This window comes from Betta splendens, chromosome 3, assembly GCF_900634795.4.
Source record: "Betta splendens chromosome 3, fBetSpl5.4, whole genome shotgun sequence".
NCBI lineage: Eukaryota > Metazoa > Chordata > Actinopteri > Anabantiformes > Osphronemidae > Betta > Betta splendens.
Window position 1 is genome coordinate 3,561,566 of NC_040883.2, and position 22,331 is coordinate 3,583,896.

The window sequence follows — 22,331 nt, forward strand, 5'->3', positions numbered from 1 at the left end:
TAAAAGCCCGGTGGCCTCCATGTTGGATGACCTGTGAATGCGAGGTCGTGGAAAGGAGTTCAAGCGGCTCCGACCACCTGGAGTCCGCAAATGTCAGTTGCTGTCAAATGTTGTTCTGACGTCTTACGAAAGACTGCAGGTGGACGCAAGTTGTCTAATCAAGATTTTCTTCACGACAGTAACCAAAACACACCGTCTTTCTATTATAAAGCGCACAAACAGGTCTAGATGTGTACAATTTAGCTCATAATCATGTTTCTGAAGTGTTCCTCACTTGCCTCTGTATTATTATTCTTATCTATTGCAGTCCAAACAAAAAAATCCAAGTCATAATAATGATCAGGTTGTGCTTTTTGCTCTTGACATGTGTTGATTCAATTGCAGGACTTACTAGTTGTAATATGTGGTGCTGCAAATGTAATGTAATATTTAAAGTTATTTCTAGCGTTATGTCCGGTTCAGTATATCTGTATCAACGTGGCTCTGATAAAAATCCAAAACACACCCCTTGTTTGATGCACTTATCAAGACACTAGTAGTCTGAAATCACCAGCAGAGGATCTACAGCCACACTCAGGACATTACTCCTGCTATATGTGAACGGTTTGGAGATTCCATCGTTTAGCACTTCTGAGGAGCAGTATGTGTTCTGCTACAAATAACCACATGGAGATGTGGGCTGGTGGAAAAGACACAGAGACAGAACAGATTTCAAAAATGCTTTAGAAGATATATAGATATTTTTTTCAGATTTGAATATTAATGTCAAAAATACATACTATGATATACAGTTTACACTACATCATCTTAGCATGACAGACGTCACAAGTAGTAACTGAAATATTAATTTAAATATTAAATAAACTGATGGTAAGTAAACAGAAAGTGAACGTGTAAACACTAAACTAAGGTTACTCTTTCTATTGCAACACTTCCAATAAAGTGGTTCTGTAACAGTACAAAAGTATTAGAATATTACTATTTACTGTTTCATTTCCAGTTATGAGAAAAAAAAAATCCACAGTGCACTTCTGATGTTCTGCTGTGATGCCGTTAGGTGACTTGAGCTTGATTGCTTGTTTGACTTCATCGGTGGTCCACGGGATGTGGTTTTCTGTTGGACGAGGGGTCGGCGTGGCAGCAGTCTGCCATCCGCTTCCTCTTTCAAATGCTCACGCTCTGCTGAGCTCAGGAATCACAAGGACAAAGCTGAGTTTACTTTGAGTTCAATCAAACCGATTAAGGATTCAACATTACCATTAAAAGGTTTTTTTGCATCTATAAAGAAATTAGATAATTGTCATTCACAATGTCAAGTAAAAGTCCAATTAACTGAGTAAAGTAACCTGAACTTTAAATTCTCTAAGGAACTAACTGTTACTCCTGCCAGACGCTGGAGGCATATCACAACAGCATGTAGACGATTTACCTATCGTATCTGGTAAGGACCAGAAGAATAGGATCTGTAACATATCCAATAATTAGAAACCTTCACCCAAGCTCTCTGGTCCACAATCACTGCATTTAACAGAGAAAAGGGTTTCATTTATGACCCGTCCCCCGGCCTCCTGGTTTCCCTTTGTCAGTTTTGAGTGACAGAAAGGATGCAACATTGGATTTTGGGAACAGGCCAGGTGAGTTTATTGGCTGCTGCTGTTGAACTTGTTTTTTTTTCATAAACTAGGCTGAGGAGGAGTCTAATGCTGGCATTGAGGTGGAACTGCCTTCCCAGTGTAGGACGGAGGGAGGGAGTCAGGCCTCAGCATCGAGGAGAGAATGGAGGGTCAGTGGGGGACTCTGTGAAGGACTGGAGCTCATAGGCAGCACCGCTGTCCACCTCCATGGATTTCCGAGAAAACAGCAGTCGGATGTCCCTATGGAGGTAGATCTTCCCAGACTTCGAGCTCTGGAACCTGGTTGGGATGGGAAAGAAAATTAAGAGATGAAGAATAATTCACAGCTTCTGAATAAATATAAACGGAATCACCAATTTCACCTCAGGTGAATGAGGTAGCGCAGGGTGCGTCCCTGGCCCAGGCTGAGGGGCTTCCTGCTGGTATGATTGTTTGCGTCACGGCGGACAGGAACAGAGAAGGTTCTCTGGCGGAGGAAGGTCTGGTGTCCAGCTGGCATGGCTCGCAGGTCGTACATCACAACAAACATCTTTACCACCGTTTTGTTCGGGTTGAATAAGGTCTGAGTGGTAAAATCAGAGAGCGTGGCAGCAGTTAGACCTGTGCTTTGGGACCTGAACTTATCGATCTAAACAATGTACACAAGCTGAAATCCTGGAAAAGTTACAGCTAGCTCACAAAATAAATAAAAGGAAACCACAGACTGTCTTAAAAATGAAGCATGTGTCATTATAGCCATTAGGTGTCTCCCTTTCCTGCTGCCAATAAGTGTAATCTGTTCTTTGTTCTTCACCATTTGTAGACTGTGACTGATCATTATATCACATCTTCAGATGTATTAATAAGAATATTAAAAACATTCCCTTGTTAAAAAAAACACATCCTCTTACCACTTGAATGGTTCCTGATGGAGGTACACGATAGCCCCTTTTTCCCAGGGACTCCAGGTTTATCACACCCTGTGAGAAAGTTATACACAGGATCACTGCCACAAATACACACAGCTTTGAATATAGTTCTTAGACAGGCAACAGTTCTATAAGTCATAAACAAAGCCATGTACTAAGGACATAATCTCACCATGTACGGTGAGGGAGCGTTGTCATCAGAGACACTGTAGAACGACACATCCACAGGTATTGTCAGATGACTGGGGCAGAAGGATCCGCTGGCTCCAACCTCGGCCGTGAAACCCTCTACCGTCCCTAAAGGCTCCAGGCGATAGTTCAGCACACACTCCTTCAGAAAGAGACGTTTGATTCAGTTTTAAGAATGGTCTTTTTTCCACAACCCAAATAAATTTGCACCAGTTTTTATTACCGAGTTTAAGTCGCATGACGAGCGTAAGATCATAGCATACTAGATTAACTGTTCTGCCTAATTCGATAATTTTCATTATATATTTTGGTACTTTATATGAAATGCAGCACTTGTATGAAATGTGATGTTCGTGTGTTTCACCTCAAAGTTTCCCAGAAGGCTGAGACTGGCAGGTGGAGCACTGGCACTGAACAGCTGCTGTGACTCCTCAGTGTACCCCTCTCTCTTTGGACATACCCTGCAGGTTGAAATATTCACACTCGATCAACTTGTTCTAATTAAGTGATGGGTGAAAAGCATCTGAATGTTGTTACATGACAAACATTTCTGGTATGTTCCTGTGAAACTGAGATTAAGTGACCTCAGACTGAATTTTAGTTGAATGTAAACGGTGATATCAGCCATCTTGAAATGTTTATGTTGTCTTACTTAACAACCAGGGCAGTCTTCTTTTAATCACATACTCAACTGTAGTCATAAGATGTTTAATCAAACAAGTATAAATAAAATACATATGTTATGGGACCATGCATTAAATGATCCAAATCATATCCTGGGGTTGAAGTGAACTTTTGGCCCCAACAGCCAAACGGTGGAGATTTCTGCTTTATTAAAAGAAGCACTGAGCTACCACCCACATCTGCTGTGTGGGCAGTGCCATGATGCTCTGTGTATTGAGAACCAGGTTGGCTGTGTCTGCCATTTTGTGCTGAATGTGTGCGATTTTAGATGCAGTCATAGCAAAGCAGAGCTTCATCAGGTGGCAGCACAAAACAGCAGTGACCTGAACCTTATCAGACACAACAATACTCTTATTGTCACATCTCTCTTCTACAGCGGAGTCTGCCGATTTCAAATTCATCCCTAAAATGATTTAAACAATGCTTTCAGTCAGAGTCAGTCATACTTGGTGGAAATGTGAGAAAAAAAAACATGTAGGTTGTAACAATATGAGTAACCTAGTCCAGATGGCACTATAATTACCAGTTGGTGTGGGAGAGGACTCTAAAACATTAAATTGTTTGTCGTTTGACTGTGATTATAACTGTATTAAATCCATAAAGCTGAAACAAGAACAAAGTGCAGCTTGAGAAGGACACTAAAAGATCTCATGCAAGGAAATGTGTACCTTTTCCCAGAGGCCCAAGGCAAACCCTTACAGGCTGCCAGAGAGGTGTCGAGGTCAAAGTAGCCTGTTTGATTTTTCCTCTGAGGAACCTGCAGCAGACAAACAGGACATGATTAACCCACTGCGACCGTAACACCATTACAGGTTGGAGCTTGGAAAATTGTGAAAGAGTTAAAAACACAGGATAGCATTTATCTGAAATCTAAATGTGAAACAGTCGGGTGAGTCTCGTGCGTGTCAGCACATCTCAGTGGTTACATGTGTGAATGACACCAATCAGAAGAGAGGAAGCCGTTGGCAGGGAGGGGAGGGGTAAATCTAACAAAGTCAGCGCAGCAACTCACTGTGGCCGATGAGGCACAGATTAGTCACATGCCTCTCCCACCTGGGTTTAGTTCTGTGTGTACATTAACCCTGTTGTCTACTCAGTAGCCCAGCAGCAATAAAAACAGCTGCCAGGTACGTTAGTCAGTATGTGAGTAAATGGAAGGATACGGTGACAAACAAGTGTTTGAGCGAACCGAGTAAATCAGTGTATAAATGTGTGACCTCAACAAATGCTCAGGTGTGACACTTACGGGGCTAGAGAGCAGCGGCAGGCCGGTGCACGGGTGGAAGGCTTTGGTTGCTGTGGCATCCAACGAGTGGCGATTCTGCTTCTTCCAGCTGTTGCATGGGCGCAGTGGTGACGGGCTGTGAGAGCGCTGGAGCAAAAGGAAGGATTTCAATCATTCATATTGCACATTAATCCTATTTACCTTCTTGTTGAAGAGAAATACTATTTCATTTCAAGCTCACTAATGATATGAGATCCCCCTTTAAAATCAGCAGAATGTTATGAACTGAATCATGTGGTTCATTAAATGATCTATAATGGCAACCAGACGTACAGCCTATTTTAGTAGTTTACAGTACAACGTTAACTTTTATTACATGAGTAATGGGTGAGCTGTCGATTACTCAGTGGGCCATCATTCAACCTACTCAGCTGGCTAAAATTAGAGATCTCTTACCAGTACAGTAGAAAGGGGAGTCTTGTCAGGACTGGAACTGCTGGAGCACCCAGACTCTGAGGGTGCCTGGTTCTCATCCTGTAGGGCAGAGGCCTGGGCTTGCATGCATTTCTGCATCTGCACCTGGGACTGGGGCTGAGGATGAGGCTTGCTATGGTTGTGTCTCACGTTACAGTTCATGGCTAAGCTGGCATCGTTGAAAGTCCAATTAAAAATCTGGGCATTCCTCGGGCTGTTCTCGAAGGCGGTGGAGGCAGTGGGGGTTTCATGGCTGCTGGGTGTCCTGACTCTGAGCTTTTCCTGCGGGGGTGTTCGTAAACACTGACCAGGCTGGGTGTGGGACTGGTCTCTGATTGAGGGTTCTTCAAGTGTAGAGTGAGCACCGTTCTGGGCCCGGGGAGAATTGTATGCAGCCCCCGAATCAACTCGGGGGCTGTCTGTGCAAACGGACGCGTGTGTGACAACTGTGTGTGTGTTGCCTCGATGAGGTTCGTGGCTAGTGTGGCCGCGAGTGTGGCCGTTGATGTAGCCGTTGGTGGCAGTGTGGGAGGCTTCTGGGACATGTGCGGTGTGTGAGTATGTGCGCACAGTGTGTGTGACGGTTGTTGTGTGAGTGTGGTGCAGAGGGCTGCCGGTCCGGCTGTGTCTGGGGGACAGAGTTGGGACCGACAATCTCTCCTGGATGAGTCTGGTTATGTCCTGCACTGCCTGGGCGATCAGAGAGCTGTCTCGTTCCTTCTCTTTGTCTCTCTCCATCTCTACAATCCTCTCCTCCTCTGTGTCTCTCATCTCGGTCATTTTCAGCTTCCTGCACACTGCAGGTTTGGGGGAGGAGCTCTCCAATTTGCTGAAAGGAGTGTCAGTCACGGGTGTGTTGAAGGGACCTGGCCACGCACATCCCACAGACTCATAAGGTGGTACCTCAGGCTCTTTGGTTCTACTGGCAGTAACGTCATCGTTATTACTGCCCCACATGGCTTTGGGGGGGTTGTCAGAAACGAAGAGGCCAGGGGGGAGCGGTGGTGCTGTGGGGTCGCAGAAGTTGAGCCTCTGTGCGATGCGGGCGATAACTTCCTGTCTCTCCTGCAGCAAGGAGCCAATGAGGGGGTTTGTTTCAGGTGCAGAAGGCCTCGGGGAGGGGCAGCGGGGTGGCTCTGCCAGGGAGAAACTCTTGAAGGCTCTCAGCGGCTCAGGGGGGGGTCCTTTTGACCTGTCGCTGCTGTTGGTGCCAGGCCCAAAGTCCTCGACTTGTGTGGGGTCGGATGAGCCGTTGAAGGCTGAGTACAGCCACTTCCCCGCTTTAGTCGTGGGAAGTAGAGATGGGGAGTGGGAGCGGGAGGTGGTGGGGGAGTGGGACGATCTGTGGAAGAGTGGAGAACCCTGACGCTGGGGGAGGCTGACCTGTGGGAGCTCTCCGTTCTGATATGCGTAGCTATCACCAGGCTCCTGGCTCTTCTTGCTGTAGGAGGGTGACACAGCAGTGTGAGGAAGGCTGCTAATGGGGATGTTGTTGATAGGAAGATTAGGTATGGGTAATCCATTGGGGAGAAGACCAGACATTGAGTTGGAGCTCTTGCTGTACATGTTAGAGTTGTGAAGCTGGTCCTTGCTGGGATCCTGCGTCGTTTGGAAGGTGGGCAGGCCACCGTGGCTGTTGGGGTTCGGGCTGAGACTGGGGGTCTTGCTGTAAAGCGGAGGCAGGCCGGTATGGATGCTGCAGGCTAGGGTGGGGTAGGTGGGCTGTCGGGGGAGAGACTGGACGCGCACCTGCAGTGCAACACTTTGGGACACGTTGGGCACAGGAAAGATGTGTTCTGAAGGAGTCTGGGAGAAGTGCCACACCAGCTCATCATCCGCAGCACTGATCCTGTAGGACAGGGAGACTGAATCAACATTTTTAAATACACTTATTGTTTTTAATTTATGAAAGCACAAAGGAAAGATTTACTCATGCTAATATTTCTCTATTAGGGGTACAAATCACTATAGTCTAATGGTTTTCATTTCTAAAAGAATCTAGTAGTCCAAGCAAAAAACACAAATATAAGATCTGATATTTTTCCACAAAGAAACATTTGCAATTCTATAAACAATGGTATTTGCATAAAACTAAAAAACGAGTGCAGCTTTAATAATCTTGTCAAAGGCACTAAGTGAAAAACCTTCAGCTCTCCAGTGGGTCACGAGTCTTAAGTGTTATGTCTGACCTGTATAGGATATTTCTGGGGACGATGCCATGGGAGGCACTGAGCCAGGCGCTGAGCTGGGAGAAGAAGACGTAGGAGCGGACTGCCAACAGCAAGGTCTTCTCTTCAATGAAACGATCACCGCTTCTATTAAAAACATAGTTAAAAGAGGTGGAAATGTGCCAGTATGTCAGATTAATGAGGAAACAGTTCAGGGTTACGTGTGTTTCTGTCAGACACAGATTTCCTCGTTGCTTCTCGTGGGTGGGAAAGTGGGACAATTTCAAGCCAATTAGTGTTTTGAGTGCTGAACTAATTACGTGGGTTTTTTCTTTGGTCATTTTTAAAAGCTGTTTAACATTTGTCTCTCAATCTATTGAAAGATGAAACTCAAACCTATTATAAAATCTATCTAACCGTGTAACTTATCTTTCCCAGATTTCCAGGTATAAAATAGTGATACCACAGCCGGTGCCTTACTGTCTTGGAACTGGCTGCAGGGTCCATCTCTCCAGCAGCAGAGCGTCTTGTTTGATGACCGGGTCGCTGATGGGGTCACTTGGGGGGCACTCGTCACCATAGCAACAGTCTGGTAGGAGCATAACCTCGATCATAATCGGAATGCTATTCCTCCAAAGCAGGATCACTTCGGAACGAGTTCGTCTTGCCTGACGACACTGGAGACGCACAAACACACATCGGGAGACAAAGACGAAGGGTTAGTTTTCATCAATGATGATTCATCACTACCAGGACTCAGGCATCAAAGAGCAAAACAAGTGTAACCCCAAGAAGTAACACCAACAGACGAATTCTTTATATCAATATTATTATATTGTCCCATTTGATAAATGGACCCACCCAGTGTTGTTGACTGGTAGAACGTCTGTTTAAACACACAGAGCTGTGTACACATGTTCTACCTGAGGCAGTTTGTCGCTGCATTCGTGCTTGTGAAGAGGTGGCATAGCTGACTGGGCCGGCGGACAGTGCAACCCCTCAGTCCTGCCCTTCACAGAATACTCTGGCGTGCGTCCTTCTGTGATCAGCAAGGTCAGGAACACCAGGAACTCCTCTGCGTCATACTCAAAGAACTCCTCCGTTGCCTCTGGCAAAGCAAAAACACACAGACTGAGTATATTCTGTAAAATCCACACCCACCTCAACGGACAGCAGAAGAAAGTGAAGATGGAGCAGCTGAAGGATCGACTCTGCCTGCCTCGTGACTGATACCTAGTAATACATGCTGTGCCTATGAATGTGTTTGTTTGGGTTTGCATTTAAATGGAAATAGATATTTAACTTTGGCTGGAAAAACTTGTTTTGGGAAGGAATGTGGGCTAAGTCAGCAGGTGATGACGGTTCCAGTTTGGCTACTTTAGATAAATACCCCCACTAATGTCAGCTGTGCTGAAAAATGAAGGAACACCCATTGTGAGTTCCCTTTGTGTGAACACACGCAAGTATAGGCGGCGTTGTGACATCACTCACAGTCAGTGACAAAACATTTACTAACAAAAGATCAACCAGACACAAGAAGAGAGCGACGGACAGGAATCATACAGTCATAGAGGGCCCAGCGCTCCACCGAGGACTGGAGGGTGGGGTTGAGCAGGACTGGGAGGACACAGGAGGCTCAAGTCCAACCCAACACACAGTCCTCCTCCAGCAGTTCAACGACACGACGAGGAACAATTAGGTCGACGTCACAAAGAAATTCCAAACATTACACAGTCACCAGTCAATCAAATGCTACTTAATTGTAGCTGTGGCTCAGGTTTCGCGTCCTTGATACAATTAACAAAACACAGCTTTGTGAGCGTTGCAAACGAAGCTCCGATGTTGAGGGAGGTATTTTTAACAGGAGCTCATCTCCTGTTCTCCTCCTGAGAAAACGCCACAGATCCCGCAGGAGGTCAGCTGATACACAGCAGAGCCCCGGATCTCGGCTTCATTACTGTGTAGCAAACACGGCATCTGCTCGACTCCTCCCTGTGCTCTCCTTTACACTGGAATCAAGAACTTGGCCACTATTCACTCAAGGCTAGAAGCACTCACACAGACCCCAAGCCCTCACAGAACAGAGTCCCTCTCAGCTGGCTCTGCAGAAGTGTGAGCCGCCGCCGCCGCTGCATGCGTGTGTGTTTGTCACAGTCAGCCAGCCAGTCACGCACATTCCTCTCTGGGAACTCCTCCTACATGCCTTTGAGCTGCTGCTGCACGTGGAGAGAGGCTAAGTCCAACATAAAATAAGAGGAGGGGGGGTGGATGGGGCCTGTTCGCCAGCTCTAGGCTGAATAAGCAGAGGGTGAAAGAGATGGAGAGGGAGGCTATATTCAGAGACAAGCTCCTTTTATTTATGGGCTGGAACCAGAAAGGCTTGAACAAAGGTGGAGAGAGAGCAACAGTAAAACAGGAAGGGACAGGAGAGGAGCAGTAATATATGATGAAGGTCAACACTCAAGGTCACAAGGGCCATCGCTGCACCTTCACATGAAGCTGTGAAGAAGCTAAAGGAGACACTGAACAAAAAAACGAACACAGGGTGATAGATTACTGCTCTATGGGGAAAGACAAGGCCAGTAACACACCTTAGAGCACGTATGATAAACACCCCTGTGCACTAACAAACAAAGGCAGGCCCAGGGATTACGTACACGCCACAGCAGCACAGAGACCCACACAGACGCGTGCAGCGCTGGACAAAAGGGCCAGTGATTGGAGGCTGTGCAGAACGGGGCCCGTCCCGCGAGCACGGGGAGGAGGACAGTCATTCTTCAGGGCGTCGTGCCTCAAAAGAACACTCCTCTAAACGCACACGCACAAAGAGTGGAACAAAAAGCAGCTAAATGAAAGCTGCTGGTCGCGAAAACAGCACAAAGCAGAAGAATAGGAAACCTTGGCACAAGATGAAAGTAGGAAACGGGCACATTTACACAGTCCACAACTGAAACCAGGATTAGACATTTCCATCAAAATAACCAAACAATAGTATTAATACAATGGAATTTGGAATTTTAGAGAACTATTAATTATAAAGAATGACTCTAAGTGTCCCACATCTCCATTCCCACTGGACTGTGGCCAAATATTTTCTCCTCCATCTCTCATTCATCTATATTTGTAGGTCCACCAGTGTGTCTGTAAGGCATCTTCTCGTTTTATCTTCATCGTTTTTTCCCCTTTTCTGGTCTCTGATGCAAGCACCGTAGCAGCAGCGTGCTGCAAACAGAAATGATTTTAATGGGGTTTAGTCCCACTGTTTCAATAAGAGGCTTTGCTGCCACCCTGCACTTTACAGGACCCGTACTCCGGCTCATAACAAGCGTTGGAACAGTGATTTGTCTCATTTCCATGTGCGTGTGACCTCTCCTCTGTCCCTCTGCAATGTGTGATGTGAATTATGTAACAGGTCGGATTTGGATTCATAGATCTTATTATAAGACCTGCGGCCGCCTGCCGCAGAGTGCAGCTGGATTCCTGCCTATGGATCGGCTGCTCCTGCCTGTGCACGGACACACATGCACCTGTCGCAGCGTCCTCCGGCAGTAGATCAGCATCAGGAGTCATGTGGGTGAAAAAAGGCCTCGAGGTCAAGAGGGGAAGGGTCCGACCTGATCGCCAACACGGCATTCAGAGTAAACACACGTTGCACATTGACACACGCTTAGGTATGAATCATCATTACTTAAGGTTTGTGTTGTGTCACCAAACACACAACGCTCTGAACACAACATGAAGACGTGTTGCTTGAATTTCCGTTTACATTTGCTCTGGGTTTGTTTTAACAGAGAGACAGATGGAAAGACGGACAGAAGTGAGAGACACACACACACATTCAGATAAGACGACCCATTAATCCGTGGCCACGCAACCACTGTGCGTCTGCCTCTCTGCATACACAACCATCCACGCGCATACACTGGCAGCTAATTTGAATGCTGTGTCGGTCCCCATATGGTAAAAACCACTCCCATCTTCCACTGCTCAGCCAGTGCTGCGCTCTATAGGTTTGTTTACAGCCACGTCTCCCTCAAACAAAGCAGACAGTGGCACCAGAGAGTTGCTCGTCTGTCCTCAGCGATGCGTCTACGCCGAGGCGACTGAGCCATTAGTGCATGAGGAAATTAAAGCGAGTAACAGATCAAAGTCTTGGCTGAAACACATCGCTGATGAGCTCACTATAGCTGGGTACTGGTTATCACACACAGGCGTTAGGAGATAATATACTGCAGGGCGGCAACCGGGGGGAAATGAGACTCACTTCAGAGGAAGAGAGACAGAAGGTCTGCACAGATTTTGAAAAAGGCAGATGAGCAGTGGAAAGGGCAGAAAACACGCAGTAGGTTTGAAGGCAGACAGGAAGTCAAAGCAGCAACTTTTACAGTTAGCTGTTTAGTTAACGTGAACGCAGCATTGGTTTTATATAGAGATGTGATGTTAAAAATACTCCGAGCATTAGTGGCCCCACGGGAAAACTGGCGAGGGGCGAGTTCCTGGTGTCGTGGTTCCGGTCTGACATTAGTATTTTGGAGTCTAAACACATGCTGAGATGTGAATGATTGTTTATAGATGTGCATGTTAAACTGTCCCAGGCTGCTCGACTGCAAGAGTCTGACGTTTGTCAGCTAAAGCCACAATAATCTAGTTCCTTTGAATAGAATGACACGACCTTGAAGTAGATTTAGTAAATGAACACACCAGAGTGAAGCTACGCAGAAATTTAAATCTCCTATCAGAATCATTATGACACCAACAACTCCGACTTCTCTCGAACAACAAGAACAGATTACAGTTCAGACTTCTGTTGTGCTTGTGCCAAAAACAGTCATATTCTGTTGCATCAACGTTGTCAAAAAGCAGCTCAAAACAAAAGACGCACATATTCTGTCAACAGCTGCTGTAGCATCAACCAACACCCGCACCCAGAGGAAGTCAGCGTGAAAGAAGACCATGCACTGCTGGTGCACTGTGTCAGGCTGTAGCCGTGCACCGTTCTCCGAGGTTCCGATGTCGATCGTACAATCCGACGTGATTTCATCAGGAACTGTGGCGCTGCACGCACAGCTGCACGTCTGTAAGGACTATACAGAGGAACGATGGGAGATTACACTGACACTTCTCCATGCTAAATCTCCTTACTGCAGCCCGCGGTGAGATAAATATAGACACAACTCGGTAGCTCCCATTTTCTGCTTTCTCTCTCGCTCTGATTTCAAAGTGAAGCTTCCTACAATCAAGCATCCGATGACTTTGTGACGGCGTCTGGCAGCAGAGCTCTCATTCAAAGGGGCTAAAGCAGTAAACGCCTGAAGTCATACACTCTGAAATGATTAAATATAAATGATTGCAAGGTTGTCAGAAAAGTTCCAGCAGCGACTATGCAAGCAGCAACTTAGGTTCTTTAATGCTGACACATATTTTAGATTGCACTACAATGATCTAGCACAGCTTGCATGCTGTGATAATCCTTTTGCTTAAGTACAACCAACACAACTAAACTCTACATACACACAAATAAACAATAAAAACTGCATCTACAGGTGGGCTTTGCTTTTAAATATCCTCTGATGCGCGCTGCGACTTCACCGTGACTGTGAAAGCAAAGAGACTTCCAAAGTTTTCACATACACTATAACAAAGAAAAGAGCAGATCTGTGGAATCAGCGGTTTTAGGAATCACCAGGGGAATGTATACAATGCTGTCTTCTCTGTTCCACGGGCAGTTCTGCAGTCTGAAGCCTATATTTGGACACCAGCTGGCCTGCAAGACCAAAAAAAAGGAGAACTTCTCCTACACATCTGAAGAAGCACAACTGCTGCTATTAGATTTCTAGTATTGTGTGAAATATGCAGAATAGGGTGCCTTTCATTTACCAAACTATACAAAGAAATGCAAGTTTCTAGAAAGACAAACTTATAAAGCAGGTAAATACCATGTGATTTGTATTAGAGAAGCACCATATATCTATTTAGTTTCACAGCATGTGTCTGCTGTGACCGTATACCACATCCTTACACAATCATGAAAAAATCGGTTTCCTGTCCCAGTTGTGTGTGCTGTCTGGTGTATGATGTCATGTGTTAAAGTCACGCATCCATCCTTTGTTCTCCTTCGTAGTTTCGATGTCAGATGTAACAGCAGAGCGAGCTGTGAGTCGCTGGTCAGCAGCACTCAGGCCTGTGGTTTCCCATAATGTGGTAGAACATGAATCACACATCACTGTCAGCTCACCTTTCCTGTTTTCGTCTGCCTCGTGTGATGAGGCTGAAATATGCTTGAAAGGCTGCCAAAAAGCGTCATACGGCCCAGATGTGTGTCAGCCTGCGAGGTGCGCTCCAATACATATGTTGTAATTAAACTAATCCAGCTGAATATTTGTAAATCTTCAACCTGACATCCCGACCTCCTCCATTTACTTCGTCGACCACCAGCAATAACCTCTTGACCCATCGACTTAGGACCACAAGAGCCTTTCTCAAGACTTTGCCCACGACGTGTGAATGTGTGTCCCCCCCATCTGCAACACAAAGGGGCAGATTCACCGCAGACGTAGCAACAAGCCCTGATTGGCCGAGGGATGCGAGGAGCTCCAGCTGAAGAGAACCCTTCCACTGTTGTGTGATTTCAGCTGCTATTATTCTCCAGACGCCAACAAACAAACACTCAGACATATGTTTGAGTGACACGCCACCTCGCCTCCTCTCAGCCACACCCATTATTGTCAGGCGTAAACAGAGCTGTTGTGTAGAAGCTGAGCAACTTAGCATTGTAGTGGGGTCACATTGTAAACAAGCACTGAGCCACACAGAATATTCATCATGAGGTTAAAAAAATGTTTGCTAGTAGATGATGCACTAGCATGGTAAACCCCTCTGTGTGTGCTATTTCTAAAAAAACATGAAAATTGACTAAAAAGGCCTTAAGCACAAACATTACAGGCACTTGGGAGAAACTTGCACTGCTGCATGTCTCTGTTTACACACCATTAGCATGTTATGTAGTTTAACCCCACACTTTCTGCAGGGGACTCTGAGTTCACACACACTAAATCACTTGTGCTCTTACAGTGCTGGGCCCGTATGAATTATGAAAGGCTCAGAAACAAGGGCAGCCTGTCACAGTTAGGTAAGCATTGATAATCAATTGCAAAAGGTCTTCAGCGCAGCCCCTCGCTGGACGTGATTAGGACCCAACTGAACCGATAAAGCATTTGAATAGGACGCACATTTACATAATCTCATTACTGACCCCAAAGGTGAAGATTCAGATCTCAAACCTGCTGTGACATTGTAGGTTGGAAACAACTAACAATACATCTTCTCATTTCCAAAACAATAAACAGGAGATACGTAACTATCCTTCAGTCAAGACGAGCAGCTGGAACATTATCTAAAAGTGATTTTTACTCTGCAGCCGCCTTAATCAACCCTTTATCTCCTCTAATGGCAACATGGAGACTAAATATTTACTATAGCAGTTTGAATTTCAACAAGCTGAGTGCTGGTGGGCATAGGACACTAGGGCAGGAGGACAACCCAGCCTCTCTGTAACCAGAGCAGCCCGGGCCAACGTGAACGCACGGGCCTTTGATCGAACGCATGTCGCTGGTGCCAAGTTCTAGTAAGAGGAGTCCAATGTGAGCAACCTGAGCACACTACCTCCAAGGACCATTTGGAAAGGGTGTCAGGCGGTTTGGGCTGGCTGGGGACTGAAATGAATGCACCCCCCAACGACAAGCACAAAGATTAGTTTGGGAAAAAAAACATCACCATATTCTCAGTTAAGCTGTAAGATGAATTATCTGTCACCAAAGGTCAACAAACAGCAGCAGTCCACACTTTGACTGTTCCTTTTATGTGTTTATCAATGGAGCCTTTTTCAGCCCTGTCTGACTTTGGACTCAAAAGCAGCACTTATTAACCATATCAAACCCAAACTCAACCCTGTCCAAAGAGCTGAGTAAGAGAGAAAACAGCCATTAATCCAGTTAAACAGGACAGACTGACTATCAGCTGCTCTGGTGTAAGAAAAGTGGGGGTAGTGAGGTGGAATGGCTTCACTCAATACTGAGGTTTGTTGACGGCCTGAAGGAGATGGTGGGAAAAGGGGAGGAGAGTAGTTTGGCACGTCTTTAGTCAACCAAAACTCACATTGTCTGAAAGAAAATAAACACTTTTGGCCTGTTCTCCATTCATCGCATTATTAGACAGTTCTGAGGTTCGAACAGAGGCTGGATGTGACATACATGAGTGGAGAAAAAACAGAGGACGGGAGATGAGAGGGGTAAACAGGATGAGTAAAAGACCAGTGGAGCAAGGAATGGGTAAGCTGATTCAACAGAGGGACGGGGAGGGAGACAACAGCCCCTGTGCACGGTTTCCCTTCGTACAGAATAACAATTATCACAAATCCCCCGACTTACTCCTCTGTAAACAATGCTGAGATTTACAAGAAGCTGTCATTTTGGTTCCTTGGTTACAAAAATAAACATGGCGGAAGAGGGCGAAGAAATTCCAAAAACAAATGCCAGGCACAGAGAGCGGGTTGTTTATTATGGGTCTAGTTCTACAGAACTTAGCACACGTCTAGTTCTGTCACATCAGGGACCAAAACTGGACTGGAAGGAAGGACACACTGCAAATGAAGCAGGGAAATAATTGGTCCCCTGTTTACATACATTCTACTAATCCTGTTCAGCTATATCCTAAAAGCTCAATAGAAATGTGGTCATTTATTTAATAAACCAGAGTTACAGAGTTCCATTTACAGGCTTTTATTTGAGCCAATTCTTTCAGAACTGTCGGAGCCGCCGTCATGAAGAGAGAGAGATGTAAAACGTGTTCCTACTACATCACCACCCCCACCAGGAAAAAGCACCAGGTCCAGATGGCTCTTCCTGTTCCTGCAGAGCTGACTGCTGGTTGGCTATGATGAACCACAGGGCCGAGAGGATGTGACGAACGCGAGAGGAATTACATCACTGGCTCTGTGGCACCCTGGCAGCGCAAATAGGACCCAACTGCTGCTTTGCTATCAGCCACCAGGGCTGGACGGTGGCTGTGTGTGCATGCAGGGCCTTCAGCATTACACCTATGAACGTACACGTATTGGGTTACAGTGACCTTGGAAATACGTCCTAACGAGGGCTGGGCTGCTAAATAAAGATTTCCAGCATTACGCAAGAGCATTAAAGTACTGGGAGCACTGGGTGCCCAATCCCATACAGCATGCGGACGAGCCTAGGCTACTTACGGTTAAATCTGTCACAACAGCATTGATTTAGACTGATTACTCTGGGGGCCGGGACGGCGGCTCACAGCTGAATGCCTACCCAGTATTGGTATTCATTGAGAGAGGCAGCTGTGAATCTCACTGTACAATGGGGAGTCGAATATCCATGTTCAGCGCAGCTGGGTCAGCAAAGGACCGTGGTGTTTTATAGAAAAAGCAATACGAGGAAGCACTTATGTTGACTTAGTCTTGTTGATATAATGAATACTAACTGTTCAGCTGTATCTCTAAATGAAGACAGAAGAAAAAAGATCCAGTTTTATGGACGGATGTCGCTTTACTGAAATTCATCATACTAAATTTTTATGTTTAGGATTGTTAGGTTTTATGTTCCCATTCCTTTCTAAATAATTAGAAGCCTAATGATGTAATATATGTTTCACAAATCATTAAAAACTGAGTAAAACCCGACTCAATTAAGACTTGGAGATGATTTAAATGACCTCCACGCGGGGCTGATGCTGCATCGTGGGATAAATGACTGCCAGGTGGGGGCAATGAGAACAAAGGGCGGGACACGTGCAGTGTGGGCCAACAGTGCGTGTCACTCTGTGTTATCTGAGGCCCTCGTCAGTGAGAGTGTGTACACAGACCTGCTGGCGTGTGTCTGGGACGTCTTAGGGCAGCTGTAATCTGGATGAGAGCGCGGCAGAAGGAACTCAAACAGGAAGCGCCGTCAAAGCTCGGCGTCGAGCCTCGCCGCCGACGCAGGCTCTGAGATCAGCCCTCTGCATGTTGTTGGAAAAGTGCAGCAAAGGGGACGAGGCCTTGATTTGTGGCCGAGGGCATTCAGGGCAAAGCACTCGGCCCTTTGTTCAGACGCCTCAGCATATGGCTGCTCAGTGATCTGGTTAAGAGCAGAACCGCAGCTGAGCGAAAACAGACTATTTTTATGCGGCAAACAATTCCAGTGGGCTCTGAATCGAACTCCTACCTGTGGAAGCGGCGGCCTGAAAGCAAAGCCAAATAACAATGCAAATGAAACCCCGCTTGACCACACTTGAGCAGAAACAATCTGAAACCCGATAGGACGAGCTGTCGTTTGTCCACGGGAGGCGTAAACAGGTTCTGAACTTTCCAAAGCTGATCTTTATAGGATCTATAAAAGCTGTCAGTTGAGCCACACGGTTCAACAGTAAAGCAGTTATTAGGGCCAATCTGTTGCATACTCCATGTCGCACACACACACACACACACACACACACACACACACACACACACACACACACACACTCGCCGCCCTGACTCACAGCTCACTCACAGACAAACAAGGGGGTCAGATGACTCTGGTTAGGCCCCTGAGCACGACGTAAGTGATCCCGGTCCACCTTTAAACAAAAGCTCGGTTCATAAAGTGCCACAATGAAAGGCTGCATGAACATAAAAACACATCTGCTTCCAGGAAGTCTGGACTTGGTTTCTAATAGGAGCAGAGCTCCTCCATTAGGCCCGTTTCTCTGACAGCCAGGCTTCAGCTGACGTCAGTGTTGCTGTTTGGGCAAAGTCTCATCACTGTGCTCAGACTAATTTGCGCTACTTGCTGTTGCTGTTCAGTGGAGGCGAATGCAGCCGCTGCTCTGTGACCCCGTCACCCACCTAAGGCCCCGGGGCCACTTCTGACACCCACCTGACGAGGTGGTCGCTCGTCACAGCTGTGTTAATACTGCACATGCCTGGACTTGTTCAGACCGGCTCCCCACTAGCTAACCCGCTAACCGACCCCCGGTGAAACGCTCCGGTCCACCTCACGGAAGACGAAAGGTGCCTGGCTCACAGGTCTCCAGGACAGTGTGCTCCAAACAACACTAGCCCCACGCCATCCGCCACGGAACAGGAGAGCAGCCGCCGAGGCACGAGCCTTCATAAGTGGAACACGACGGCGATAAAGTCGAGTCGACTGTGACGAACAGATGCACCGCAGCAAGGCGCCCCAGGCTGCTGCCTCTCAGCCACCTCTGCCACCACCGCTCGCTCGCCTGCTGTGGATCACGTTCGGCCCGGCGTTCGGCCCGGCAGCGCTGCATTGTCAGGCTATAATTACACCAGGCCGCGTGCCCTTTACTCTGACCAGTCACGTCACACGCACGTCTGGGTCAGTGCTTCTATGTAAAGGAGCCCAACTGGCACCGCTAGGGCTAAACAACGGGCCCGTGCGGGCCGCATGTTCACCGGGTTCATTACCAGCACCATGGGCTCCAAAGTGGACCTCACTCAGACCACTGAGGAGCTGCCGTTTCATAACCGGCGCAAACACGCCGACGGCCGCTAATCTCATCGTGACGGAGAACAGTGGCCCTTTACTGCTGCCAAGTGTGACGCTATTGTGTTAATGACAATAAACCCAGTCGCCAGTTACCGTGGAGCGCATGCGACCCAGGAGCGTCTGCAACACGCACCGATAATCGCGTGTCAGGGCAGAGATTAAAAGGTACTGAATTCCCCCTTTAGAAATGAATGCAGCGCCATCATTTGCATAATCACACTGAAGCAAACAAGGGTGTCCCCTCTGCTCCTGTTCCACCTCATGGCGCACACGCAGCTACATGGAAACAGGCTGCCTGGCATACGGCAGCGACCGGGCGGCGTTAGAGGACATTTTACAGTGAGACAGTCGAAGCGAGCGCCACTGGAAGCGGACTGGGTGTTTGTCACGAGAGGAGTCTTGACTTGTGACAAACTGGGGGGAGGAGGAGGAAGCGGCTGACGTCGCCGTGAACATCCAGATCTAGAGCAGCGAGTCCACGTCCCCGTTCACCCAGGTCGGGCTCCGCTGGTTCACATAACCGGTGACCAGGCTGACCGGCTCTTATATAATTCCGTGGCCCGGTTCTGCTCGTGTTAGAACAGGTACAGTCATTTCACTGCGGTTGCTGGTGTTGTTGAAGCACCCACGTACCTCGCTCGCTCTTCATGTTGTCCAGTGTCATCAGGCTGCCTCCACGGCCTCTCGCGGGGTCTTCACGCTCTTTCTCGCGTTCCGCCACGCGCTGCCCGGACTGCAACACGACGGCGTCGGGTCCCCCCTCGCACGCACGCACGCACGCACGCACACACGAGCCTCCGGCGACCGAGATCCGCTCTAATGGCTAAGCGATATCAGCTGTGGAGAGTGCGCGTGTCGGTGCCAGCTGCCCCCTATCCAACAACAAAGCATCGCTTTGTTAGCATGCTACTGTACACGTCCATGGAGTCGCACCGTAACGTCCTCGCCGACGAGCACAAAGACAGCTGATCGCTAATGTCCGCCGGGCGACGTTGTCAAGCGGCTTCCTAGCTAGAGGCCAACGGGGCTGCCCGCGTTCTAACTAGCGAGCTGGCTACCGTCACAGCCTGTCTCGAATTCCACCACCTGAGCCATAGTTACGTCGCGGTGCATTTCTGTGCGCGCTCTCCGGTAACGACGACGCCGCGCGGGTGCGGGGCTCGCTAACTCCGCACCGCGGCAGCGGAGCAACTCAAGCCACTGACCGTGTCGTCGCTGGGAGGTTCGGCGTGAAGCGGTGACGACGACCCTCCATGTAGCTTTAAACACCCCAACCCCCAACGTAGCGCAGGTAGTTAGCCTCAGCTCGGTACCGACGCTGCTCACGGGCGGCCTCGCTTTTTGTCTTCTTATTGTTATTATTTGGGCTCCAGGACCATGTTTAGCGTGTTATTGTTCTCGCGACGTCAAGCGCGCGCGGTCCACTTTCTACCCGTCGCCACGAACTCGACGGCACGAACGCCACCTGCGATGACTTCCTTTGTGAGCTTCACTAAACTTTTTCCGAACCCGACGACGAGCAGCCAAACTCGGCTCCGACGCCTCGGCAGCGCGCGCGCGCCCGCTGGTCTGCGGCCGTTCGCCGTGCAGCAGCAGCCGCCGTCGCACCGCTGACAGGCCAGCGGCGGGGACCGTGGGGCGAGTTCGACGCCGAGATCGCCGAGGCAGGTCGCGGATGGAAGCGGCAGCGAGTGCTTCCAGTCGCGATGCTCACGGTCCGCCTGCCCTCCGCACTTCCCTCCCTGCTGCTTGTCAAAACAGATCAGCGCAGCTCCAGTCACGTGTCCCAACAACAGCCACACTCGTCACTTCCCGCCCCTCGGCCCAGCCTCGCCTGAACTCGCAGCCATAGCAACGGCGAAGTTCGGAGTGGTACCAAAAAACTCGCGAGGAACACGGGACGGCCCGCGTGCGACGGAAACCTGTTTTTAAATAAAAGGCCCGAGCGGAACGTTTCTCTCGTCACTTGCGTCATTTTCAACCGACGTTCGCGCGAGCAGGGGAACGAGACAAACAAAACACGGGCCACTCGCCGCGAGCTGATTGGCCACTGACACTCGGTCCGTGTTCACGTGCGCACGTGAGGATTCGTTTTTCTCCGTCGTGAACATTTTGTCCTGATCTGTGGAACTCGCGTGAAGTCCAAACGTCGTAAATGTGATGTAGGGCAGAAAAACACAAATTTACTTATTTATTTTTTATTAACATGTTTATGTATTTTTGGACAGAATTATTCTTATAACCAGTATCTTTAATTAGGACTTTATTTGATTGTTAACTGTGTGTATAGAGGTTAATCGCCTCTCCTTTGTGACAAAGTAAAAATAAAAACTCAAATTTGAGGAAATGATAATATAATAACTCCAACTTTGCCACATGATAAAGGTTTACTCTTTGTATTCAAATGAATGCGGGGTGGTCGGATGGTTACTGTAGGCAGCAACGAGTTAACATACCACGTCAGACCCAAAATATTTTTTGTTATTTAAAGAATAGTCATAGTAAGTTTCACTGTATGCAAACGTGACCTATAGGTTTACCACTGACAAAATGTATAATGGTGTATTAAAGAGTTATTGCTTTACTGACTATATCTGTTTGAAATGCGGTTCATACTTTGAGGCAAAGCAGCAATCACTTATGCCAGTATTAAAAATGCGACTCCACTGCTTCTGCTCCTACAACCAATCAATCACAACCACAAGCCTTCTGTTATTACACGTGGCTATTTTTAAATTGAAGTTGAACACTTTGGCTTGTGGTCTTCAGTGAGCTGCACAGTTCAGGCTGCAGTTAGCTGTGATGTAAACCCTGAAGGTAAAAATAGTTCATCCTTGAGACCAGTGATTATAAAGGAGCATGGAGACATTTTCCAATTTATATGACAGAGACCCACATTCACATCATCTCTACAGTGATTCAGTGTGAAAAATTCAAAGATCCGTGATATTCTTGATCATATTCCGAGTTTTACAGTGAATCAAGTATCCCAACATCGTTCTAACAAATAGCTTTATGTTTTATATGATTCCTTTAAAATGTTGATTGAGGGCAACACAAAGGAGTCGCAGGGTTGGCGGAAAAAGACGTGCCACAGCGCCATCTAGCGACAGAATATGAGTAGGACTATGAGGACGCTGCTGTCTCCCATAGACGGCACGGGCAGGTCCTGGATCCCCCTCTGGTCACTGTCAATACAAGCACCTTCACAAACACACAAGAAGTCTTCTCTCGTCTCCCTGACACACAGCACGGCTTTTATTACATTCTTCAAATTACCTGAACCACATGGGGCTGACGTGGCTCAGGTAGGACAGGCTGTGCCTTAACCACAAGATTGATCCCCAGCCTCTTCTTTTCACATACGAGTATTATTTGCTGCCTGTTGTCCTTTTCTCTCCTCTCTGTGCCCTCGCCACAATAAGTGGAGGCAAATGGCTGCCCGCGCTGCGCTTGCTTCGGCTGGAAGATCCCTTTGTTACAGGGAGGTT

At 47.6% G+C, this 22,331-nt stretch overlaps 1 protein-coding gene across 1 annotated transcript; it reads right to left on the bottom strand.

Annotated features, from left to right (window-relative positions):
• Positions 1–705: 705 nt before the first annotated feature.
• atosa (atos homolog A) lies at positions 706–20,763 on the bottom strand. The gene is made up of 12 exons (XM_029143747.2): positions 19,474–20,763; positions 8,206–8,390; positions 7,763–7,959; positions 7,304–7,429; positions 5,097–6,963; positions 4,662–4,787; positions 4,084–4,172; positions 3,096–3,192; positions 2,715–2,873; positions 2,525–2,593; positions 1,997–2,196; positions 706–1,913 (listed from the first exon to the last, which is right to left on the bottom strand). Exons 1-12 carry the CDS (start codon positions 19,502–19,504, stop codon positions 1,760–1,762), a joined length of 3,300 nt encoding a protein of 1,099 aa, XP_028999580.1. The 5' UTR covers positions 19,505–20,763; the 3' UTR covers positions 706–1,759.
• Positions 20,764–22,331: the final 1,568 nt, after the last annotated feature.

Excerpts from the sequence above, each read along its gene's own strand:
- atosa (XM_029143747.2), bottom strand. The coding sequence starts at position 19,504 with ATGACACTGGACAACATGAAGAGCGAGCGAG. Across the intron at positions 7,430-7,762 it reads CTGCAGCCAGTTCCAAGACA|AAGCGGTGATCGTTTCATTG; the intron begins GTAAGGCACCGG and ends TGTTTTTAATAG. Across the intron at positions 2,874-3,095 it reads GCCTTCTGGGAAACTTTGAG|GAGTGTGTGCTGAACTATCG; the intron begins GTGAAACACACG and ends CTCTTTCTGAAG.